Raw genomic sequence first — 24,263 nt, 5'->3', positions numbered from 1 at the left:
AGTGTAGTGTGTATTGAATTGAAATGTGGTTGTGAGGAACAAAAGATGTATTATTTCTACCATTTGTAATTTCCCACTGTTAGATAAGTTTAGAGAGGCTTAGCATGTTTGTCTACCCTTTTGTTCATTCATTTATAAAGGCTCCATCAGTATGCTTGCATGACAGCCAAATTGTGGTTGCCCACGTTGCATGATACCTGGCAGCTCCCCCAATTCAGTTCCATATACTTGAGGTCACACTCAGAGACCTCATCCCAGGTCTTTTTTCGTTCTGCCTCTTGCAGCTGTACCCGGTGTCCACACCTCATCCTCCACAGCCAGTTATCCTCCATCCTCTCCACATGCCTAAACCATCTCGATGTATCCCATCTCATCTCAACACTAAAACTTTTAAGTCTCGTCCTTCCTATCACATCGTTTGCAATCCTAACATCCCTCCCTCTCAGGTCTATCATTCAAAGACACACTACATATCCATTAAATCATCATATCGGTACGTTTGAGGCTATGACCTCCTCCTCCTCTCCCACTTCTAACACATTATGCATGCAAAGACCCCATGCCATCGATGGAGAGCCCTCTGTCACGAGGGGTAACAATCCCCAAAACTTTTCCTAACCACTTCTTAACAATCCCCAAAACTTTTCCTAACCACTTCTTACCCTTGCCACCGAGCTAGCTCCATCCCTACTTCCACGTATCACACTCAGAGGCATCTCTATCTCGAGCAAGATTAATCCCTACCCCCTTTTTACAATAGGAAACAGACGTGCAAGTATGAAGCTGATGAAGTAGAATGGCTGGGAAACTTTTGTCCCTGACTGTACATCTCCCCCCCCCCCCAAGCAAAACGCTAAGAAAAGTTAACCCAGCAAGGCATCCGAGATATAATTCCAGTGTAATCTTTTTTCATAGGATCAGATAGCTGGGAAGAAAGTACTGGTAATTTGTCACTGTACTGATGCGTTGGAGAAAGTTACAGAAGGGGCTGGAGATGAGTGTATATGATTTGATAGAAACTTCCCACTTATACTTAGTCCCTTTAGTATGGAGATATACACCCACTAAAAAAATTATCGGCACTCTTTTAGCGTGATAAAATTTGGCACATCGGACGAGAGATGAAAATAAACTGAGTTAACATGTCTGGTTGGTATCCCTGATATGCCGAGCCTTAGGTCCGTATTCACAGTGGCACTGAAGGCTTCGTAACACAGCTTACTAAGCAATTTGTTTTGCTTCTTAATTATCACTGCCTTTTACTGTACGTAGAGAGTTTGAGTATCAACATGGTTTGCATAAAAATTATAATTGAAGATGTAGATGTGTAATGTAGATCAGGTTAAGATTCGACTTTAAAATTCCTACAGCTCATTCGAAGCTCATATTGTCCAGACTGAAGCAGCTTCGTAGGCAACACATTCGTAAAATAATTATGCAAGTCGAGAACTGTCTGAGGTAAAAGCATATCCAAAAATAAACGGATATACCTATCGATCACCCTGTTTTCGATGTTATCATACTGGTGATATACCATTGTTTCATGAGTTACTACAGTCACGTCTCATTGATGCTTAATATTATAGCAAAACCATGGTACTGAGCTACTAAGTACACTTTACATGAGTTTTGTTGGGTATATATTGCACAGTTAGGCCTATATTGTTTGCCATCGACTCATTCTCAAAGTGCTGATGGTGGTTGTAATTGTATGACATGTAAGAAAATCCTGTGGTGGTAATTTCGGATACGATGGACGCCAAGCAGACATATAGCACTTTGATTTCTGTATTATCTAGTGGATAATGTTTTGCGCTTTTGAGACCCTCCTTCGAGAACTATTTCCATTGATGTTATTCGTTATATAGGACATAAAGCTACGGGAGTTATATCAGAGAGAGAGAGAGAGAGAGAGAGAGAGAGAGAGAGAGAGAGGGGGGGGGACGAAGAGATTGATGGAGAAAAAGGAGTAAAAACCCTTACCCTGTATTCACAGCTTCTGTGCCAGTAATTGTTGCAAAGTGTATTGAAGCAAGGGGTGCCCATAAGTATATTAGTAAGTGTATATGTGATCATTGTAGATTTGATTATTTCTGCAACTTTGACTTTGTTTTGACTTAAGGAAAATTTTCTGTCTAGGGATCATAAGAGTTACATAACCCCTTAAATCAAAGGTTTAAGCTGAATACAGTTTAGTGACAGTAAGAATAATTACCATAAAATTCTTCATGCTGTAGATGTTTAGCGTTATTAGAACTAATTAGGTTTATCATCTATACAAGGGCTATTTAACTGGCGGCCCGCGGGCCAAATCCGGCCCTTGAATCGTTTATGTTTGGCCCTTTGACCAAGTCAGTGAAAATAAGGAAACATAAAAGTTTTGCGTTGTTCTTATCTATTCAGCGGAAAATGTAATGGTAAATAAAATATGAATTTCTCATGTGTGTGTGTATTAAGTTTGGGTCCAAGTATAGGCTACTGCACTTAAGTCCAAGTCCAAGTACATGTCATTGTACTTAAGTACAAGTACTTTATACCATACAAAAGATCTGTTTCGAAGAAGGAAATTAAATGATCGTCACATTCTAAAGGTTAAGTTATTAAGGTAGAAAGTAGCTATTTGAATATAAGTATACTTATTAATCAAACCATTGCTTCTCTGACAGAATATTAACATGAGTCAAACTTCTTGGATAATGTAATGCTGTACTGGTGTTGTCTACCTACTCCCACAGTAACATGTTATTACCTGATTAATATTATTATGGTACATTTGGATAATTACATAAGACATCTACTTAATAATACCTTTATAAAGTCCAATAGAATATATAAAATTTTGTTAAATATACAGTAATGTACTTGATTGTACTTGGTACATTTTCAAGTACTTAGGGTCCAAGTACAACCAAAATTTTAAACTCCAAGTCCAAGTACCAAGTACAAGTACTGTACGTGTACCCAACCCTGGTGTTTAGATCGAGGGAAAAAATGCAGGTAAATTAATGTATGGCCCTTTTGTTAATGTGAGTGTCATAATTCTTCCCTGCTTCTAGAGGTGGTGAATAGCCTTGATATACTGTAGGGTTGAAATTTTACTTTGTGCATAGATTTTGCTAGTCCCTAGCCTTAATCCTATAAAGAAACTTATAAATAGGGCAGAACTTCTTGGTTATAAATGTTTTCTTGAGCTCTAAAGAGCTACAGTGTATGGTTAGAGATCTGTAATATCTAACGTTGTGAGCGCGCTTGTGCGTGTTTACTATTTTTACCAATCTATCTATCTATCCATTGCCAGACGCCATAATCCCGTAAAGGGTGGCCATTTGACTTTGGGTTAGTTGTTTTACGGGGAGGGGCACTAACCCTCCACCAACCCAATTGTTGACACGTAGGGAGCACGTATGGTTTGATTATATGGTTACCACCCAGCGTTGTAAATGGTTTCTTGGCTTACAGGAAACCAATTGGCTTATCACTCAATGTAAAGCCATCTGTAAAGCAAAGAAAAGCAATAAGAAGTGACAGGAAAGATGGGAGAAATAGGAACCAATCTTATCTTAAATATGAAATTTTTACTCTCAAACAGGCTGCTGGAGGGGAGTGCACCCATATAACTGGGCACCTGCGATGCCCATCAGCTCCCTTCCTGTCCCTTAATTGGAGGGTTGTACACTACAGAAGGTTAACTTCAACCTACATTCCAGTGGGTTCATGCTCAGTTGAGCCTGTGGTCGTACCAGCGACAGTGTTCAGACAGGTTTAGATTTTAGTTAGTCAGTACTGATCTTAAGCTTTTAAATACGCAAGTTAAAAAGCAGGGCTATATTTTCAGGCAGTCATTGTTATAAATTGGCGATCTGTTCTAAGATAATATAACTTTCTCCACAGTTTGTGTTTTAAAGTGGAGGAAACTGGCAATTCTGGTTCATACGTAGCATTGAGAATTTGAAAGGCAGCTTTCTGCAGTTCATTGTAGACTGAACAAGAGCACCAAGAACACACAAGAACATGCTGTACAATAGTTATAATTATTTCCAGTTAAACAAGGGTGGTGGTATTAGTCCAGAGCCGTCCCAGCTGCTCCCTGCTGCCACATACTACTTGCCTGTCCCAGCCCTCTCTCTCATCTTCACACTCTCCACAAGGTTTGTACTCTCTATGGAGGTGGTCTGAATGGTTGCATCTGCTTCGGTGTTTTTTTTTTGGAATATTATTAACACTGAAATATGAAGTGCTGTTGCAACGTCAGTTCATTCAGGTTGACCATGTTAAGTTCTACAGGTCCTTTCTGACACTCCTTATTACCTTCCATTAGTCAGTGCCACTCTTCGTGCGCTCAAGTACTTTTCCTGCTTCAAAATATATATATATATATTTTTTCACCCATTGCTGCTGATTTTCCACTATAATGAATCCCTATTGACCCCATCACATCTGTAATGTTCACATCCATACTGTCTCTTAATTTTTCATTAAATTAAGAGTATTCGTTTAAGGACTCCTTTAGGTAAGTTATCTAGGCGACCCTCAGTATAAATTCTCCTACAGTATATACAATATATATACTGCATATCCTTGTAGTACCGATTTGCAGTGAAAGGTACACTTAGTACATGTTGTGGGGTCAACAGTTTGTATAACCTTGAATACGGTGGCTTTACTTCAGTGTGATGATTGAAAGTGGGTCAAATCTGGTGTTTTTGCCCATCAAACAGTGCTGACATGTATGAACACCTCTAATGTTGTGCACCCCCTCCAAATATATATATATTTTTAATGGTTTTAATGGCACATCTGAGGTTAATGATGGACTTAATGGCCAAGCACCTAGCAGTTGTTGTTTTTGTTGTTGTCCCACCTCGGTCTATCTGATCAAGCAGACCCGTCGACTGCTAGTAAACAAATGCTTCGGGTTGTCCCATAGGTTCTACTCACTGCTGATGTTGCATTTGCGTTTTACTGTGGCATTTTCTGTGCAGTGCTCCATTGTGTGTGATAGTGTGGGCCTAATCTACAAGCTGGGCACATGTCATCTGAGATTTCACCCAAACCAAACCTAAGTTGGCAGCTGAAGTGGGCTGGGTGACGTCCTGCTCTAGCCTAGCTGCGAGAACACTACATAATCTCTATTTAAATAAGAACACCTCAGATGGGTATATGTCAGGAGGAGGAGGCTATGATGTGATCAAGGTGTATTACTGTGTGTGAGAAGTATGTAGGTGAAGCGAGTATGTAGGTGGTTTTTCATTTCTGGTGTTGGAATATCTGGAGGTGGGATATTGTTGTAAAACAGTGGTTCTTGATATTTTTGCCTCTGTTACCCCTTAGTACACGAAGATAGGCTGTTACTACCCCATTCAACTGAAACCGGGAGAAAGCAGAAAAATATATTGGTACTGGTGATGTGTTTTCTGTGATTATATAGTCTACAGACAGAAGTCGGTATGTGGGTTTTCAATTAGAGTACATATAAATTGTGTTCAGTAGAACACACGCTTCTTTAGACTACTAGTATGATTGGTGAAAGTTTTCTAGAGCGTGTCTCATTTAGAGACAGTACACATTGCATGTCAGTAAGCAGTTTTTTTTTTTTTTTTAATGGCATACCAGAAAAGCCCACTTCACAGCAGTATGTAATTTCAAAAGATATCAAAATCTTGAGTGCCCACTATAATCGAATGTATTCTTTACCAAGCTTTGTACAGAAAGTAGTCAGATCCTACCCATGATAATCTTTTTTCTTATAAAAAAAAACAATCTCAGACCAATGGATAATACCCATTTGAAAAAGTTATTACATCAAAGTTAAGAACAACTGTTGTAGATAGTTCAGTAATGTTTGTGCTATGTGAGAAGATGTTTTTGTGTGTCCATCTTGTAGTGGCAAGGCTGTTGTGAAGAATTGTGTACTCTTCGCATCAACGTTGTCTCTGCAGGGAAGACTTAAGAGTGTTTGTAAGTAAGCTGTGGGAATGAGTTTGATGAGGCCAGTGGCGATGTATGGGGCGTTCTGTATTATATACAAAGCGTTGTAGACGGTAATATGTAGGATGGGAGCCCGTGCCAGGGAGGCATAGGGCAACACTGACCTTATGTACTAGCATTCTTTGTAGAGTAAGAATAATGTTTCTTGCTGTTGACCAAAATTTGATCTGTAGTTGCCTTGGAGTGCATTGTCAGGGGATGCATCACCTCTTTCTTGAACATGGTCCTTGGAGGAGAACTTAGTGTCATTCAGTCGAAGGATCTTGGAGTGTCCAAAGATCCTTGGAGTGTCCACCTTACAGTGAAAGTGCTAAAGGAAAAAAAATTCCGTAGTGGGTGGGGAGGAGGGTTTTCTGTGATTGTTTACTTTTGTCGTAGGCTGTTTTTCTTTTATTACAACTTTCATTGAGTTGGAGCAATTGCTGGGTTCTTGGAAATCTTTAACACCTTTGTTATTGCCAGAAATATAGTTAGAATGGTAGGAAATCCTCATGCAAGCTCCTGCCTATAAAGACCGTAATACTTTCTACATGATTTAGTGCTACACTGTTTTTGATTTACACGGTGCATCTTGCTGCCCAAGTTGCCTTGTACTACAGGGCTGTCCTGCATCTTTTATACATGTTGATATTAACTATCTGGACGTTTTGAATGCAGTTACAGTAAGTTTGCCTTGCTAGGAAGTGAAGATAGATTGCTTTGTGTAGACCTAAACCTGTGTCTGTCGGAAGAGAAATTAAGGAAATATATTTTAATTACACTGAGCACTCATTTATTGCAACAAATTTAGCGTAGAAAATTGTATATTGGTTTCCTTAACACTTTTTACAGCTCTGCTACAAACAAGCAGTTTTCATTGTTTTTTCTGTCCTGGTCACTAGATGTGTAGGAGTGGCGGCAGTGACGAGGGTGACTGTGGAAACAGGTGCCATAGGAGGACCACGGCAGACAGTGTTGGAGGAGAATCTGGGATTGGTGGTAGATGCTGGAGTTTTTACCGTTGGAAAGGTGGCATATGTTGTCACTGCAGCAGGATTTGACGGTGAGGCACATATGACTGGCAATGATCTTTATATTCCTCTTAATGCACTCATGTCTTCAGGTGGAAATGAGCATCAGGATGCGTGATAATGCTAGAATATTGGTTTTATAAGATCAGAATCCCACTGCCATGAGTTATGGATATACTGTACTGTTACTATTTCAGTCCGCTTCTGGTGTTGATAGTTGGTAGTGAATTACAGAAAGGATGGTCGGAATAATTATAAATTCACTCGCACCAACTATAGTATTATATTCCCAGCCAAGAAAGGTGATCCTACCCTATCTGCAATAGCTAGACCTGGGTAACTAATAAAAAGTCAGATTTCTTCATTGAGAAGTAATGTACATATATTCTTTTTCACTCGAATACTGTGCATATATCAAGGCAAATTCAGACAAATTACAATATATAGTTATGATACTCCTCTGTAACTTTGTATAAACGTTGTACAGGTATCAACACAGTTCCACTTTTTAGGTGTGGTTGCAAGGATAAAATATTACACGAAATTTTCTAAGCTTCAGATTTGTTGGACTTCAAAGTTGGCATCACAGGGTTTTGAAAGTGATTACTCAGTTTGTCGACGTATTGTTATGGAGTAGATGTTCAGTACCTGCAGATATAAAATTTTGTAAAACATGAAGACTTATTGCTTTGGTGAAACAGTTCAGAAACAAATGTATGACCACTCGGCTGTTGGTAGAAGGTAACTAATGTGAAGAATAATAAGTTGTAAGACAAAGCTACTACTCTGTAGTCACCATAGGATGCAGCAGGTAGCACTACATCAAATGAGTGGATGTTGTTTGCCACCATCTACCACTTGGTTTCAGTAAATATTGATTGCAGTAATTGTGGAAGTTGATAACTAGCGCTGTTCCTGGGTCGGTAAAAGATTAGATGATGGATGTATTTTTGTCCATCAGGATTAACAATGTTTATAAATTGATGAATTGTACAAAAAATTTGGAACATTAGTTATGTAGCATGAATGGGCATTTCCTTAATAAATTAAAAGTTCAGCTGTTGAAGTTCTATGTATCTAGTCTTCGATATTTCATGCTAATTATCCAGTTCAGCCATAAACCCCTCCTTACTGTGAAAGACAAACACCAGTTACCAAGGAGTAACTTATGGAAGTTTAATGTTTTTTACCTGATTAATAATGTAGGTTGAATCAGCTGCCAATTTGGTCATTTTATTGCAGAGTGCACATTTATTTGGGAGAATTAACTCTCTCAGTGTAAATGTTTGACTACTGCTTCTACCACACTATTTAGCTTGATTTGTTATAAACCAGATGAGTCATATACAGCCTTTCATATTCTTGGCATGAGAAGTTTTAGTGCTGAGAGAGGTTATAAGATGAATAACCTATACTCCATTTCAACAAGTTTGGCATCATCAGTGATGTCCTCAGCACCTGTAGTGTTGATGCAAATCCTCTGCACTAGGTGAACCTGTATTTATTACCTTGAGAACCAATATAATAAGGCAATACAAGCTGGTTATCCTGTACTGAGGACCTTTATCAGTGCTACAGGTGTTGAGGACATCGCTAATGGTGCTGCACTCGGTGAAATGAAGTAGAGTTGAAGTGGCAGTAAAAAATTCACTGGTGAAGGAATTAGTCTAATTTATTAGTCATGCTTATTTGATATTACCCTCGTATGAATAATTTCCATAATGTTTAAGAATTGTGCATTACAACGGTGTTTCAGAAACTACTGTTGTCAGTGAGAGTACTTTGACGGCTGTAAGTGTGATGCGGTATGACGCTGTCACGGGGGTACTGACCAAAGTGTCGCAGGAGTGGTCTGACCGTGGTGCCGTTGATCTCGACCTGGCAATGGTGGGTTTTCCCTTTTTTCTTTTTTTTCTCTTTGATGATAAACCTCAGCCTGTTTCCTAAGGCCTAGCTGTCCTATATGTCACACCTTCACATGTCACCCTTGTGGCGCAGATACTCACTCTCTCAATATTCAGCACACTACATGCTAGGCGCTGTCTCATTATTGAGTATGTAATGGTATCAGTGTAAGTAGTTTTCATCACATCACTGGGTCTTGTGGAAGGTCGGTAAAGTGTTTTGTTGAAATTCAGTTAATTGTTCCCTGTTTGTAGCCTGATAACAAACTCTTCTTTCTGAACAGAAGGCTACTTCAGTAACCAAATGACTGTAAGCATTCTTTATCCTGACCTCTCTTTGCTACCTTAGTATGAGGTAAGGCAGGGTCAGGAAACAAGGAGGGAACATAGTGTACTGTACAGAGGTTTGGTGGTTATATAGCAATACAGTAAACTCAGATTATTAAGGAGGCTTAACCCCTTCAGTCAGGAAACTCCCCAAATAGCAATATAATGACCTTTGTCTAGATGTATAATGATGTACAGAATTCGAATAGTCACATCCTGCAGTGTTCCACCTACTGTGCCATGGTCTTGAATGCAGCTGTTGGTCAACTTCAAAACTCTATTTGCTTCTCCTGCATCCTGTGAGTGAAGTACATTTTGATTGTGACTTAATGAAGTGGTGCATATTACCATTTTTAATGCAAGGTACCAGGAAGTAAAAGCTAGAAACAAAAGACTGTTGCCTTCAATGAGGAAGAAAAAAAAAAAGCTACATTCAAGATCTGTTCATTCTGAGATGCCTGGACCTATTGTATTTAAGTCTGGAGGTCTTAGGCAGAAGGAAATAGACAAGACTATTCCAGAGGTGAATCGTTGCATACATGAAAGGCTGGTGGTATCAGTTATCTCTTTCATTAGAGAGCTGGGCAGAAAAAAGGTGAAAGTTTGCTGCCAGGCAGGTGCTACATGCCCGCCATAATGGGATGATGAACTCTAGTGGACAGTTCAAAAGAGCAGTGACCATCCAAGAAGTGATATCAAAGATAAAGATGCAACAATGCAGTGAAGAGGAGGAGGTTGAAGCGAATCGGTAAGACGAAGCTAGCTGGAGACGGAAAGCTTTTTTACTCCTTCCTGTTGAGAAAAGCTGTATATTGGGGAGATCCCCCCACGTACGAGAGTTGTACGCAACGCGGGCAAATAAAATCTACGAAGTCAACAGCTGTGCATGGTTAGAAGGCATGGAATTTGCTTTGCAGAACAAAGCTTTTGGAGGCTGATTTTGTAAGAAAGGCGATATGATCTTTTCATGATAAATCTAGAGAGAATGAAACCCAAAGTATATTCAAAGACGGTGCCAGATTGAGATGGATTTTGTTAAATATCAATGGTTACTCCCATAGAAAATTATAGCTGTTCGAAAGATGTAGAAATTAAGTTTTTGATGCATTAAAAACGTTGCTCTTACCCCAATCACAGATAATTGAGCCTGGTCAGATACTAGGTGTGCCATAGCCTTCTCATCTTTGTTGAAGTAACTTACATTGGGGATTGAGAGAATCTGATGGAAAGGTGAAGGGTCATAAGGTTAGATATACAGTTTAGGTCACTGATGTATAGGAGGACGAATGTTGGTGACAGGACAGAACCAGGGGCGCACCCAGAAATTTTCTAAGGGGGGGGGGGTCGTAGTGAGGTGAGGTCAGGTAATCCGATAATTACATGGAGGTCACATGCAGGTTTAGAGTCAGGGAGCTGCTGGCTCATGTGTTACTCTGTTTGTACCTTCCAATTTTTCATGTTTTGCTGTTATCGAAATAAATATATATAAATTTTAAAGGACCCAGAGAGCTAAGGGAGGGGGCCAAGGCCCGGTGCCCCCCCTGCTGGGTGCGCCCTGGACAGAACCCTGAGGAAGATCACTATTGATAACTGTATAAGACTGATAGCTGTTGAAGATTTGTGGCATTCTGCAGCAGCAGTTACAGAACAATGGGAAAGAAAACTAGAGATGATGGCACAGGTATGATAGAAACCATAAAAGGGCAGCTTGAAATTAAAGAATTGTGCCCGGCTACACTGAGAGCCTTTGAGATGTCGAGTGCATCAGCAAAACTTTAGCCAAAGTAAATGAGGAGGAGGATCAGGAGTCCGAAAGAAATGTAACAGGACTCTAGTGATGAGAGAGACAAATGAATTTTTGTAGTTGACTGTACCTAAAGTCTTAATTTTTGTATATTGTTGAGTTTTGCTCTGTGGCCCCTGGCTCGTGTGAATATTTCTGCTTTATGTAAAACTGGATTTTATTTGTTCATAGTAATTCCTCTCTGCTCTTCAGATTAACCTGAAGTGGTACCTTATTGTGGGCAGCCAGCGAGGTTCAGCATCAAAGCTGTATATGTGGAACAATGAAGCACAGAAGGTAAATTACATTGTACTTAATTTTTCAGCTTAAAAGTATGATACATTGGCAGCTAATGAATTTCTTATGGTTTGTGCAAGAATTAATCAGGAGGAAACCAGGCTAAATGATAATTGAGTATTACTTTAAATGTCATTGAAGAATAATGGTCTTAGCAGTAGCATGTGTATATGTCCTTCTGATCAGCACCGTAGTAGTCAGTACCTAAACTGCTATAGTGGGGATTTCATGATGTACAAAGTTTGAAATATATATAATAGGTAAAGAATTGGATTACTTGACTGGAGCAGATGGGGAGTGGAGTGTGGGAGTGCGTTCATGTACAAAAGCTTTTCAGCCGCAAAAACACAGCTGTAGCATTTGTGGGGACGGAGGGAAGGGAGGGGAGGGTATTTCCACAATTCTAGGATGACCACTTGTGGCTAGTGCCACCTTAACCACCCCTCTGTATATACCACATTGTAGTACAAGAGTGTATGATGATCAGTAATAGCAAAAGTTCCGCAGCCCATCAGATTACCGTAGAATTTGAGGTCTGTTAGGTTTGGTTAAACAGCACCAGTTTCATTATCATTGAGGTTTGAGAGGTGCACTGTTACGCATAGCTAAGCCATATTTTCTTAGCATTTATTGGGAAAAGTTACTTTATTAGCAGTTATCCTTACCTTTGTCCATAAGAGGCGGGGTAACCTATTGCCACCTTCATGTGCTCACCATTGGTACATTTGGTGTCTGTGCAAGTGGAACCAACGGAGGAGGGGAGGGGAGGGTGCTGCATAGTATCTAGCAGTTTCTTTGTGTGTGTGTGTGTGTGTGTGTGTGTGTGTGTGTGTGTGTGTGTGTGTGTGTGTGTGTGTGTGTGTGTGTTTCTCTCTCTGGTGCCTGTTAATTTCAACGTTAGCGCTGCCTGGGATTACCCAGGCAGCTCACTGGGCTAGGCGTGACTGATGACTCAGTGCCTGGGATACAGGAAGTCTTGCAGAGTCATCCAAGGCACTGAACTGTTGGCATTGCGGTAATTGGTATCACATGACATGTGTAGGCCTTGAGGATGATAGTTAGTTTTGTCAGAGGTGGCCGGTAATTTGATGGTACTGTGGTAGCTGCGATGAATACTACCGGAATGGATATGGAGATTGATATTACACAGGGTCGAGGCACTTTTGAGAGGTGCTCTAGATAGTTTTATGCTGTATATATCTTTGAGGCTGAGAACTTTGGATATTAGGATTTACGTTACCGAGGGAACTCCGTGATCCCTTCATATCATTAGCAGACATCTTGCAACAATCATGGAATGAGATCCGGAAAAAAAAAATGATCCCATCAACAATGAATCGTGACAGGACAGAACGTAGCCTGCAAGTAGAGGTGTTGAAACCAAAAGCTGTCTCTGAGAATAAGGCTGGGGTGTCTGTAGTTACTGGAGATGTGGAGAAGGCAATGAAGTCTGTTCCAGTTAATAGTTGGAAGGAAACATAATCAGGGGCCCTTTTTGTTACGCTGCCCACAGAAATGGCTAAAGCAGACAATAATACAGCAAAGAATTAATGTTTTGGTTCTGATGATATTTACAGAGTACAGTATCTCGGCCAAAGAAAATGTTGCCAAACTTGAGCTACAATCTTTTTTCTCCCTGAATAAATTGAACATCACTTCAAGCATTTTAGATACAGTAACAACAGAATTAAGATGCTCGTGTAAAGTGGTTCTACTTTCAACCTGCTCTGTACAAGAACTAAGAATTGTTATGACAAAGATATCTGCTGAAGTGTGCTCCTTCACTGTAGAACAGGACAATTATAACGGTATAAGTCTCGAAAGATGCTGTGCCATAGATAGATTTTGGGTTCTACAGTGTCACCACTGTCAGAGTCTTGGTCACGAACATGAGAAGTGTACTAGATAGTGATGATCCCACATATGTTTTTGTGCTGGAGCCCGTAAGTCTCACGAGTGGCAACAGACGGTCACTCACCCAGATACATTAACTATTCTTTTGTAGGCATAGAGAGGCTGGTGTCATTTCTCTGTTGCTGGCTCATTTTCATGTAGATGTGTGCACTTAAAATTTCCCACGAGAATAGATTAATTAAAAACGCAAACTTTGTCCACTCAGAAAATTGAATATCCCCCCATCAGTTAAAATTTTCTAAGTATTAGTTCCAGTTGAACCAAGATGGACTATACTAGTGAGTTTTCAAACCAGCATGAGCTTGACATTTTGTATCTGACAGACGTGGTTGCGTGAACCAGATATTACTGTTCACGGAGTTTTCTATAAGAAGTGTTCTCAGGCCTCCTGCCAACAATCAGGGTGGAGGTTTAGCACTCATGTATGAGTAATCCGTGGTGTTCATGAATATTTTACAAGAATTTACATTATTCGACCAAAGTTTTAAGTTTTAATAAGTTTTGATAAATGTTTTAATTGCAGTTGTTTATTGACTAGGACAGTGTTGTGTATTCAAGCTTTATAGATGAGTTTGGAAAGTTTTTAGCATTTTCATGTCTGGTGGACTGATAATTTGTCAGTATTTCTGTTATTGGGTTAATAAGCTCCAGTTGAAATGGTTTTCTTTGGAATTGTGATTTGACTGACCAAAATAATTTTTTCAATCTTGTATCAAGACTCGCATCTCTGGAGATGCCCTTGATTTGTGATCCCCTCTTGGTTGCAGTCGCATTCCTGAGGTTGAGGTTGATAGAGTTTATTCCAACATCATTAGCCATGCTTTGATTGCTAATGGATTTGAAATCCCAAAACCCCCTTCATGATAAGATAATCAGCTTTGGAAATTGCTGGATTATTGACCTTCATGTAATGTGTTGTAAAGTTGTTCAGCATGTAAACAACGTTGATTCTTCTGTTCTGCCTTAAATTACAAATATATATAATAATGAGCTTGGGTCTGTCTTTAATCATAATTCTCCTGAAGTAGTAAACAGTCATTGTACAGCACGTGATAATTCTCTGTGGTATGGTCAACCAGTTCTTTGCGTAGTCAAAGGTAGGGAAACTGAGTGAATGATGCTTGCACTGGACTGAACAGAACAGATTTAGGTTTATGTTGGTGAGAAGGGTTGTTCTCCATGTTGTAAAACCCCAAAGTGCCAAGTATTATCAAGATAGTTGGCTTATGAGTATGAGGTAACGATTAAATGAAAGGTGGTTATGAATAATCAGATCAGTTGGAAGAATATAACTGATAAAACATCTTCCATATCTGATGCCCAACTGGCTTCTGATTTTTTTTTTTTATACTTCACAACTAAGACATATCTCATAGGAAATGAATTGGACAATGGTTCCTTCAGTGAGGAATTTTGGGGCGAGTGTATGAACATTCAGCAGACTTTATCTGCAAAATGGTAAATAGGTGCTTCTTAGAAGGTAAATTTGTGGAGTCCTGGAACCATGCCGAGCTCTGGCCCCTACTTGAGAAGCCTGGTCTTGATGTTGAGAGCATGTCACCAACTTGTCATTCTTGTCCAAGATTATTGAAAGTCCTATACTAGAAGAAAAGAGTTGCCCCATCCTTTCAGTTGCTAAGTACGAAATACAAGTTTGATGAAACTGCACTAATGAAGATTTATGACAACTTTGCTCTGAACATCTGCAGTGGGATGTTCTCTCCTGGTTCGGTTGGATCTGTCTGTGGCTTTTGACAGTTGATTATGAATTTCTGAAAAACTACCTGCATTTTTATGGTGTGCGTGATGACGCTGTTTTGATCCGCAAGTCATTTGTCTGGCAGAGTACTTCTGGACAAGTTACTTGTGCTCACTTCTTCTGTTTTGATCACCTCAGGTTGAGTTCTGTTCACAGTTAATACAATCGGCTTAACATCTCTCCTTGGTGCATGTCCTATCATTTTTGTCGATGGCACGTAGCTGAGGTGACAGATCATAATACCAGGAATGGTCTGGAATCCACGATGACTGATAATAATATGTACAAGGCAGGGAAACGAGATGGATGATGGTAAAACAGAAATAATCATCATATGAGGAAACAGGAGAGGTGGTAATAATACACAGACTCTGGAGAGTCAAAACTTCATCCAGGTAGCATTGTCTGAATCTTGGGTGTTTAGTTCCATACTAATTTATAAAGAAGAAATTAGTCTGGTTGTCAGAGGTTGTAATCTGCAAATCAGAAACGTGTACTGCAAAACAGCTGCTGAATAAAAATTGCAGTTTGACACTGGTCCATTCTATGATCTGTTTTATGTGGATTGTTTTAAAGAAGTGGAGACTGTTTCATGTCCCTAGATGAGATTGTAGCTGTTCGTCATCTTTCTCAGATCAGTCCTTATCCTTTACAGCTCCTAGGTTTTGTAATAAATTACCATTATTCATGAGGCAGTTGACTGCTGTTGAAGCTTTTATGAGAAAGCTCCAAGCCTTTCTTTCCAATAAGCTGCTAGCAGAGGTTTTGTGATGGACAATTGTATTGTTTCATTGTCGCCATTTTTTTTTTTTTTTACTGAAGTTTGTATTGCGTACTAGATGTCACAATTCTTGTAACTGTAAAAGCGTAAATGTGTCTAGCACTGTTGAATTCCTTAGGAGGAACTGACGCTTTTGAGATACATATCAATTTATTATTATTATTATTATTATTATTAATTTTTTTTTAATTTTCAAACAAGATCTGCAGTGAAGAATGACACTTTGGTCTTGTACTGTATTAGGCTGCTTACAAAAACCACCTTATTATTTCCAAGCATTCAAGAAAATGTCCAAGAAGGTTGATGTCCTTTCTCACAGTTCCAGCTGGATGTCATTTTTTTTTTTTAATAGATTTAGAGTTGACTTGGAGTTTGTTAGACCCACATTTGATAATTATGGTAAGTTTTGTTGAACTTTCAGTCCCTCAGTTTCAGTTAGTATATTTTAAAATGGACCAACTGACAGAAAGGTAAAATTTTCATTGGGTGGGGGGAGTCCTACCCCTTTTGGTTTTGCCAGCCCACCATTATCATTTCAACCCTCTTTTTAAAAATCTTGATCCACACTGAATTTTGGGCCCTTTCATTGATGTGATTTGTAATGAAGGTACGAAAAAAATATATAACAGTGGTAAGCTTGCCTTCCATTCCCACAGTTTGAGAGTGTGCAAGAATTTGTGTGTGAAGGTGTGAAGAGTGTTGGGTTCGTGGCCTGGCATAGTGGAAAAGGTGACGAGCACCACCTCTTGACCCTCACCTCACACACACAACCACGCCACACAGTTGATGGAGAACTGGAGGACGCCACAAAGCTATTGGTAAGCATTTACTTTTGTACGGTACCACTCTTAGATTTACCCCTAAACTGTAGCATTAGAAGTTTCCACCATTCCTAGGGTGCACAAAAGGTGTTTCGACTTTGGCAATTTTGATAGGGAAAAAACATGAAGTGAGTTCCTGAGGTCAGTTATCCTAGACTTGTAATGGATTTTGTTCTAGGACTTACCCAGAGACAATGAGTACAGTAAAAAAAAGTTAGTGAAAAAATGTATTTCCAAGTTAGGGTCTATCATATTTTAGGTAGGTATGCAGGTAGTAGGCCAGGGGCCCAGGATGAATATTAAGTCAATATTCTGAGAGGTTACTGCATCAGAGCAAAACACAGCAGCCTTTGTTTCCAATACTGGCAGTTTTATTGGATTAAATTATTAGTAGGTATGCCAAATATTATGCAAATGATTATCATCTCCGGCCAGACTCCTTAATCCCTTAAGGGGTGCACACAAAAATTTGCTTCATGTCAGCCTGTTCTCTGCTGTTTGGCTGCTTCTCCCTACCCCCCAACTCATTCCCCAATCTCATGTCTCCCGCCCATCCCTCTATCTCATATTCAGTCCCTCCTCCACTTCATACTCATCTAGTCTTTTTTTATTTTTTGCCATCTCCGCTTGGTCAAACCATCTTTGTATTTCGAAGGATTTCAGTTGCATCCACAACAACAAAACAATGCTACTCCACTTCATTTCTCTTCTGTGTAGCTGTGCATGCTCCTCTCAGATATCTTTTCTACTCCTCACTCTTGTTCTGTGGCAAATGTGTAAACTTCTGTTCATTGCTTCAAGTTAGGTATATGTATGAGGAAATCAGAATGAAAACAGTTGCTACCCAGTATAATGATTTCACTGATACATGAGAAAACATGCAGCCATTGCCACATGCTTTGGGGCAATTGCTCAGGTGAGTTTACAGTTAAAGAAATTTTCGTGCATAACATCAGTTTGTCAATGGCATTTAAACCTTCAAACAGACATTAAACACTGCTGAGAACAGAACAGAGCATGAAGAAAGATTAGAAAATTGTGCATTATACACAATGTTAAATCTCGAGAAAAGGTACTGACAGTATTACACATTTCAAAATTAGCACACAGTGAAACCATTGGAAGACTGAGTTTCCCCATCACAAACTCAGGGTTCTGTAATAACAAAACAATGCGGTCTGTGGTCTGTAGGTGTGACACTGTCGTCAGGGACAGGCTCCTTGAAGGTTGGAAACCCATGCTGCACTTTGTGATTGTATTTATCAAAAAAGCAAACATCCCATGCAATATTTTCTGGTCCAGTGAAGTTGTGTAATACTTATATACACTGATAGTCTTTGCCATGGCCTCTACCTTGATAGCGCACCAGAACATAATCACCCTTCCATCCGGCAGGTGGGGCTTGCAAGTCCACACCATCTTATTGATCAGGGTACTGCTTGAATTTACCTGTAAATGAACAACACACATCAGCCCTTTTATTATATTTGTATCACAGATACATGCATTAATATCATGGTCGCAAATACCCCATACAATCTTTTCATGATTGCCTTATTGGTGCATTTAAGAGACTACATGCAATGTGCCCAAAGCCATAAATTGGCATAATTGCCATAGCATACCTTATCAGTCCGTCTATAACCGGACGCCTTAATCTCGTAGGTGATGGCCATAAACAAATCTTCTCCATGTCGTCCTGTCCACTGACATTTCGCTGCCCTCCCTTGAACTTATTCGTAACTTATACACCTCCCTCTCTCATATGCCACTATACTCCATCCCTCCTTACGTCTCCCTCCTCCTCCTCCTCCTCCTCCTCCTCCTCCTCCTCTTCTTTCATCCATCCTTCCATCCATCCATAAACTCTTAGTCTCTCCATCCTCTCGACATTGCCAAACCACTTCAGTGTATTTCTCCTGACGCATTCTTTCACATCGATGTCCACACCTTAATGATCCTTCACTTCCTCATATATCAGTTTCTCTCCATGTAACTCCACATGCTTCCTTCAGATAACTCATTTTCATTGCTTTCACTCATAAAGTGACTAAATGTCATAAAAGACTTTTGTGGTTCCTTTGTGGTTGTTATATATATATATATATATATATATATATATATATATATATATATATATATATATATATATGACTTGTGGACGAGCGGTTTTTATATCTTGGAGTAGCTTCCCATTTGTCATGTAGTGACAGGAGAGGTAAAGAATAGTATGGGACTATTTTTATTTGTCTTGGAAATATTAACAAGTCTCTCACACAGAGCGGAATATAGAGTCCAGTCCCGCTAGCTATATCTCTGTCTCTCTCTCTCTCTGTCTTTCTCTCAAGTTGCCAAGCCCTTCTCCCTGTGACCTGTCTCTTCTAAGGCCTGTCTCCTTCTGAGCTCTCTTTCCTAAATTCTGGTGAAACAGGAGACGTATCACGTGTGTTCCTCGTGGATGGAAAGTTTAAGAAGCCTGTGTGTGAGTATGTGTGTATATGTGTGTGTGGTCACCAGGGCTTTTGTTCCCGGATGGTTTGCTGACAACTAACTGCATCATCTCCTTACTGGCCGCTGTCGTCCGCTTTCCTCAGTGTAACTTGCAAACTCATTTACTTTTCCCAGGCTCGCAGAGGGCTGTCTGTCTATCTATTTATCTATCTATCTATTATGATTTGTAATTATAATATGTAGTCCTGACACCTTCAGATAACTCATTTTCATTGCTTTCACTCTTGACTTCTTCCAACAGGTTTCAGGCTTTGCCTTCATATATTAAAATGGGGATCACAATAATGTTATGCAGTGACATTACTTCCATGCTCACTACCCTATTTCTTTCCCTATTGCTTTCAGTGAACCAGCTACCTTTATTCCCTGCTGTTCCCATTCAATTACCTCATCCTCCACACTTCCATCCTTACTCATCGCACTACCCAAGTACTTAAATGCACTCTCATTTTCCATTCTCACTATCCACCCTCACTGTGCATTCAGTGACTTCATTTATCTTTTAGACCACAACCTTACTGTGCCCTACATTCACTTTTAGATTGTTTCTTTCGTATTCTTCCAAACTCATTCACCAAGCCTTGCAGTTCCCTTTCGTCTTCATTAAACAATACAAAATGATCTGCAAACAGAACAGGAAGTTTCCAAACGCTGCCCCCTCATTAGGGCCGCTCCAGCATCCACTACCCTACCTTGTATCATAACTACATCCATATACATACTGAACAGCCATGGAGACCTGACACATACCTTTTTAAATCCAACACCGATCTATCATATAATCCTGTGTTCTTCACGTTCATCTGTTACTCCTATCTTTTCGATGGTTCAAAATCCCTTTGTGGTGTTGGTTTTGCTGTTGTCTCTCTCTTTTTCCAGTTCCCATCTTTTCTTTGCGGATGTTCTAACAACAGAACTTTAGTATGCTATTCTTTTCGCTCTAAAGTCGATGTTTCGTTCCACTTCCTCTTGTTTTATCTTCTTCGATTCCCATAGTGCACTTTATTCTCTGAGGTGCTGCTTCTCATCCTCTTGTTACCCTGATTCAAGACTGAGTGTTCTGTTTTTCTGTGCATAAGAAGTCGATTAAATTTTGCTGGGTCCCTGGTCATGTAGGGATTGCTGGTAATGAACGTGCAGATTCACTAGCTCTTTCTGCTGCTCTGTCTGTCTCCTCGGCCCATTCCTGCTCTTTGCTTTTTTTTTTTTTTTACTCGCCTATTCTGCGACCCATTGCTAACTTCCTGGAACTCCCAGGTTACCAGTAAGCTTAATCTCGTTAAACCATCTGTTCTTCCTTGGTCTCACTGCTGCCACAAAAATAATATCAGTCTTGTAATTTATTTTACCTACTCATTGCAGAGCTTTAGTTAATAGTGAGGAGATAACCTCAGTTCACTTGTAGTCCATGACGGGAGAAGATAAAAGATGAGTTTGGGGTTGATTGTAGTTTTTATTATCTTCAAAAAGGAAAGCTCAAGATTAACACTTCGTGTATTACACAAGAGCGTTTAGTGCTAGCTAACTTCTTGCACTCTCACTACACCCCCCTTCTCACCCTCTCCTCTCCAGTCTCCTCATTCCTTCTGTCTGCTTTCTCCTCCAGCCTCCTAACTCCTGTCTTGTTCTCGCTTCTCTCTCGTATAAGAGTGCTTCTGTCGTGTGGATTATACGGTTGTCAAATGTTCTAGAAGCCTCTGTGTGTGTGTGTGTGTGTGTGTGTGTGTGTGTGTGTGCGTGTGTGCGTGTGTGTGCGTGCGTGTGTGTGTGTGTGTGTGCGTGTGTGTGTGCGTGTGTGTGTGCGTGCGTGCGTGTGTGTGTGTGTGCGTGTGTGTGTGCGTGTGTGCTTACCTAATTCTTACCTAATTGTATCTTTACAGGAATGAGTCAAGCTCGTACTGTCCCGTGCCTTAACCATATTTATCGTACATATCCTTAAAATTGTGAATTGTTTTGGCACACACTATTTCATTCAGTAGTGCATTCCACTGATAAATTGCTCTATTTGAGAAACTAAAGTTCCTTACGTCTTTATCACCTCTCTTCTTATGCAGTTTTTTGCAGTGTCCTCTTGCTTATGCTTCCCCATAGGTTAAGTAATCATTTGTCTATTTTCTCCTTCCCTGATATGCATTTATATAGCATTATCATGTCACCTCTTTTCCTTCTCACCTGTAGTGTTGGTAGATTCAGTTTATTTAGTCTTTCTTCGTAGCTTAGATCCCTTAAACTTGGTACCCATCTTGTAGCAGCCCTTTGAACTTTTTCAGTCTTGTTTCGTTTCGTATTTAAAAGCTCCAAAATGCATGCATGCATCGGCCTTGGTCACCTAATGGCGGCTCTCCATGCTGCACGATCCATTGCAGCCTCTCTGTTCAGTTCCTTAACCTGAAGTCACACTTAGTGACCTCGTCCCATGTCTTTCTTGGTCTATCCCTCGTAACCCCACCCCCAATATTAACACTTCTCACCTTCCTCACCCAATTATCACCACCCATCCTCTCCACATGTCCAAACCATCTCGATCTACCTCTCCTTATCACAACACCAATACACTCCAGTCCCATCCTACCTCTCAACTCTTCCATCGTGAACCCAGCCCCCCCAGACCTTGGACGCAGGGACGCACTACACATCCACCTAATCATTGTCATTTCTGTACGTCTGAGCCGGCGAATATCCTCCTCCTTCACTGCCCAGGTCTCACTACCATACAGCATTACACTCCTAACACATGTTGCATACAAAGACCCCTTAGCACATAGGGTGAGTTCTCTCAATATCAGGAGAGGCAAGAGCTCCCTGAACTTCTTCCAACCACTTCTCACCCTATCCACAGAGCTAGCTCCAGCCCCACCTCCAGCACACATGTCTCCCAAACAACAAAACTCTCCCACACACTCAAGAGATTAACCAGCAAGTTCAATTCTTTCAAGTCTGAGAATCTCCACCTACTCTCCCAGACACGCCATGCACATAAAATCAGAATGATCTCGCAGTCTACCTCTGATACCACTACATCTCTTGTGCACCCATTTATCACAAACACCGCACAAGATGGAATTACTTTCCATGCCCTTGTGGCAAACTGCACATGGCCACTCTCCCTCGTCTTTGACAGTACCGCCTCCAATCCTAGATATCATCACTTTTGTTTTATCTGAATTTACCCTTAAGCCCTTGTGCCCCATACCATCTCTCCACTTCCTAAACCTTTCCTCCGCCTCCATTTCGTTCTCTGCAGTCGACACCAAATCATCAGCATAAAACAACTCCCACGGGAGTCCTTTTCTAAAGTCATATGAAAGGGCTTTAAGTACCATGTTAAACAACATGGGACTCAAAACTGACCCCTGATGCACACCAACATTTACGGAAAATCCATCACTCAAATCTCCATTCACTCTTACCTGGGTGTGAGCACCCACATACATAGCCATAACCACCCTAACCAGCCACTCCTCCAAACCAAGCTTTCTCATTGCCCACTTCACAACCTCTCTAGGGACTCTGTTAAAGGCCTTTTCCAAATCAACAAAAACAAAATAAAGATCCCTTCTCCTACCAATATATTTTCCTGAAGCTGTCTAACAATGAATATGGCATCAGTGGTCCCCCTACCTGGCATAAACCCAAACTGCATCTCATCAGTATTCACTCTTTCTCTAATCATACCATCTAAAACTCTCTCCATTACCTTCATTATCTGATCTAAAAGCTTTATACCTCAATAATTTCCTCTTTCCAGAGCATCACCCTTCCCTTTATACACATTTACAATTACACTATTCAGCCAATTATCTGGGACAACACATTCATAAATAATCCTATCTACCAGGTCAGTGACTAACTTTACCCCTATATCGCCTGAGGCCTTCAACATTTTGGCAGTCAACCTAGACACACCTGCTGCCTTCCCAACCTTCATCCTGCCTATTGCCTCACTCACAGTAGCAGCATCAATCAAAGGCCAAGGGCCAGACACTGGATCTGCTGGCTCCAAACCTTCTCTGTCCCAGTCAAACTCCTCATTCAGCAACCGGCTATAATTTTCTCTCCATGCATCTTTAACCCGTCACGTCCCGAGCACTTTCGTACCTCCAACACCCCCCAGTCCCGACCATTTTTTTTTTTTTTTTTTTTTTTTTTTAACCTCCACTTTTGGTGAGAAACTTCGCAAATTCATAGAGAAATCGCTCACCTGTGGTTCAAAATACTCGATACAAGTAGGAGTACCTCCTTACCTTTCAGGGTTTTCTGTGAGGCTGGCTGCAAAGAAAACGAGTTCTATGAGAGGATAACTATTCCACACCACTCATAAACGGTATTTATTTATTTATTTGGTACGAATTTATATGTAGTACGAGAGTATATTGGTTTTCAAACGGTAATATAGGCATTATAAGCATTGTTTCACTAACTCTTCACCATTCCTGACCTTCTTTTGCCACATTACCTGATCATCATTTCTGACTGTTTCTTCCTCTAATGCTATGTAAACTTTGTCCTCCACATTGTCATCGATTGGGGAATCACTCTGGCCCTGAATGTCTTTATTGGCCAGGTCACTGGTAACAGGTGAATTGCTGAGACAATGGGGGGGGGGGAGGTTATGTGGTGTAAGGCATTGTCCCTGCTTGGCATCTTGTTGAGGAATAGAGGAAGGTGTCCCGTGTATACGTACGAAAAATCACACGCAAAAATTGAAAATTGTGCAAATTAGGGACCTTGCAATTGCACAACGTACCAGTACGTCATCGGGACTGGCAAATGCAAAATGTTGCAATGTACCCATACGTCGATGGGACATCTCTGGTTAATATCTTCACTGTTCACCACTACCCTTCCATCATCATTCTTCACACACTGCTCACCTATAATATCCCGATTATCCCTCTTCACCTGACCTGCCACCCTAAATATCATAATTTTCCTTTCCTCATAATTTAGGTTAAGTAAAAGTCTCTGTGACTCTGACTTTGCCCTGTATACCTCTCTTCTAGCCCTGCGCTTGGCAGCCAAATATTCCTCTTTGCTACCACCCTTCTTCCATTTCTGGAAAAGCCTTCTTTTCTCCTGAACTGCAGCTTCTACACCCTCATCTCACCACGAAGTTACTTTGTCTTGGTGGGCCTCTTGTCCAACTGCATGTTACAACAGTAACTCTC

The 24,263-nt window shown here is 40.4% G+C and overlaps 1 protein-coding gene across 1 annotated transcript in view; it reads left to right on the top strand.

Annotated features, from left to right (window-relative positions):
- The window catches only part of LOC145415628 (uncharacterized), a 181,227-nt gene that overhangs the window by 141,754 nt on the left and 15,210 nt on the right, over nucleotides 1-24,263 (top strand). Inside the window, exons 37-41 of the mRNA XM_080284849.1 lie at nucleotides 4,042-4,148; nucleotides 6,870-7,030; nucleotides 8,755-8,885; nucleotides 11,226-11,309; nucleotides 16,420-16,581. Coding sequence (XP_080140975.1) covers nucleotides 4,042-4,148; nucleotides 6,870-7,030; nucleotides 8,755-8,885; nucleotides 11,226-11,309; nucleotides 16,420-16,581 — 645 coding nt within the window. The remainder of the gene's footprint in view (nucleotides 1-4,041; nucleotides 4,149-6,869; nucleotides 7,031-8,754; nucleotides 8,886-11,225; nucleotides 11,310-16,419; nucleotides 16,582-24,263) is intronic.

The sequence above is a fragment of the Coenobita brevimanus genome, chromosome 103 (assembly GCF_032717465.1).
Source record: "Coenobita brevimanus isolate Jiangsu-jjx chromosome 103, ASM3271746v2, whole genome shotgun sequence".
Taxonomy (NCBI): domain Eukaryota; kingdom Metazoa; phylum Arthropoda; class Malacostraca; order Decapoda; family Coenobitidae; genus Coenobita; species Coenobita brevimanus.
Note: the sequence above shows the minus strand (reverse complement) of the source record. Positions and strands in the feature narration are given on the sequence as shown.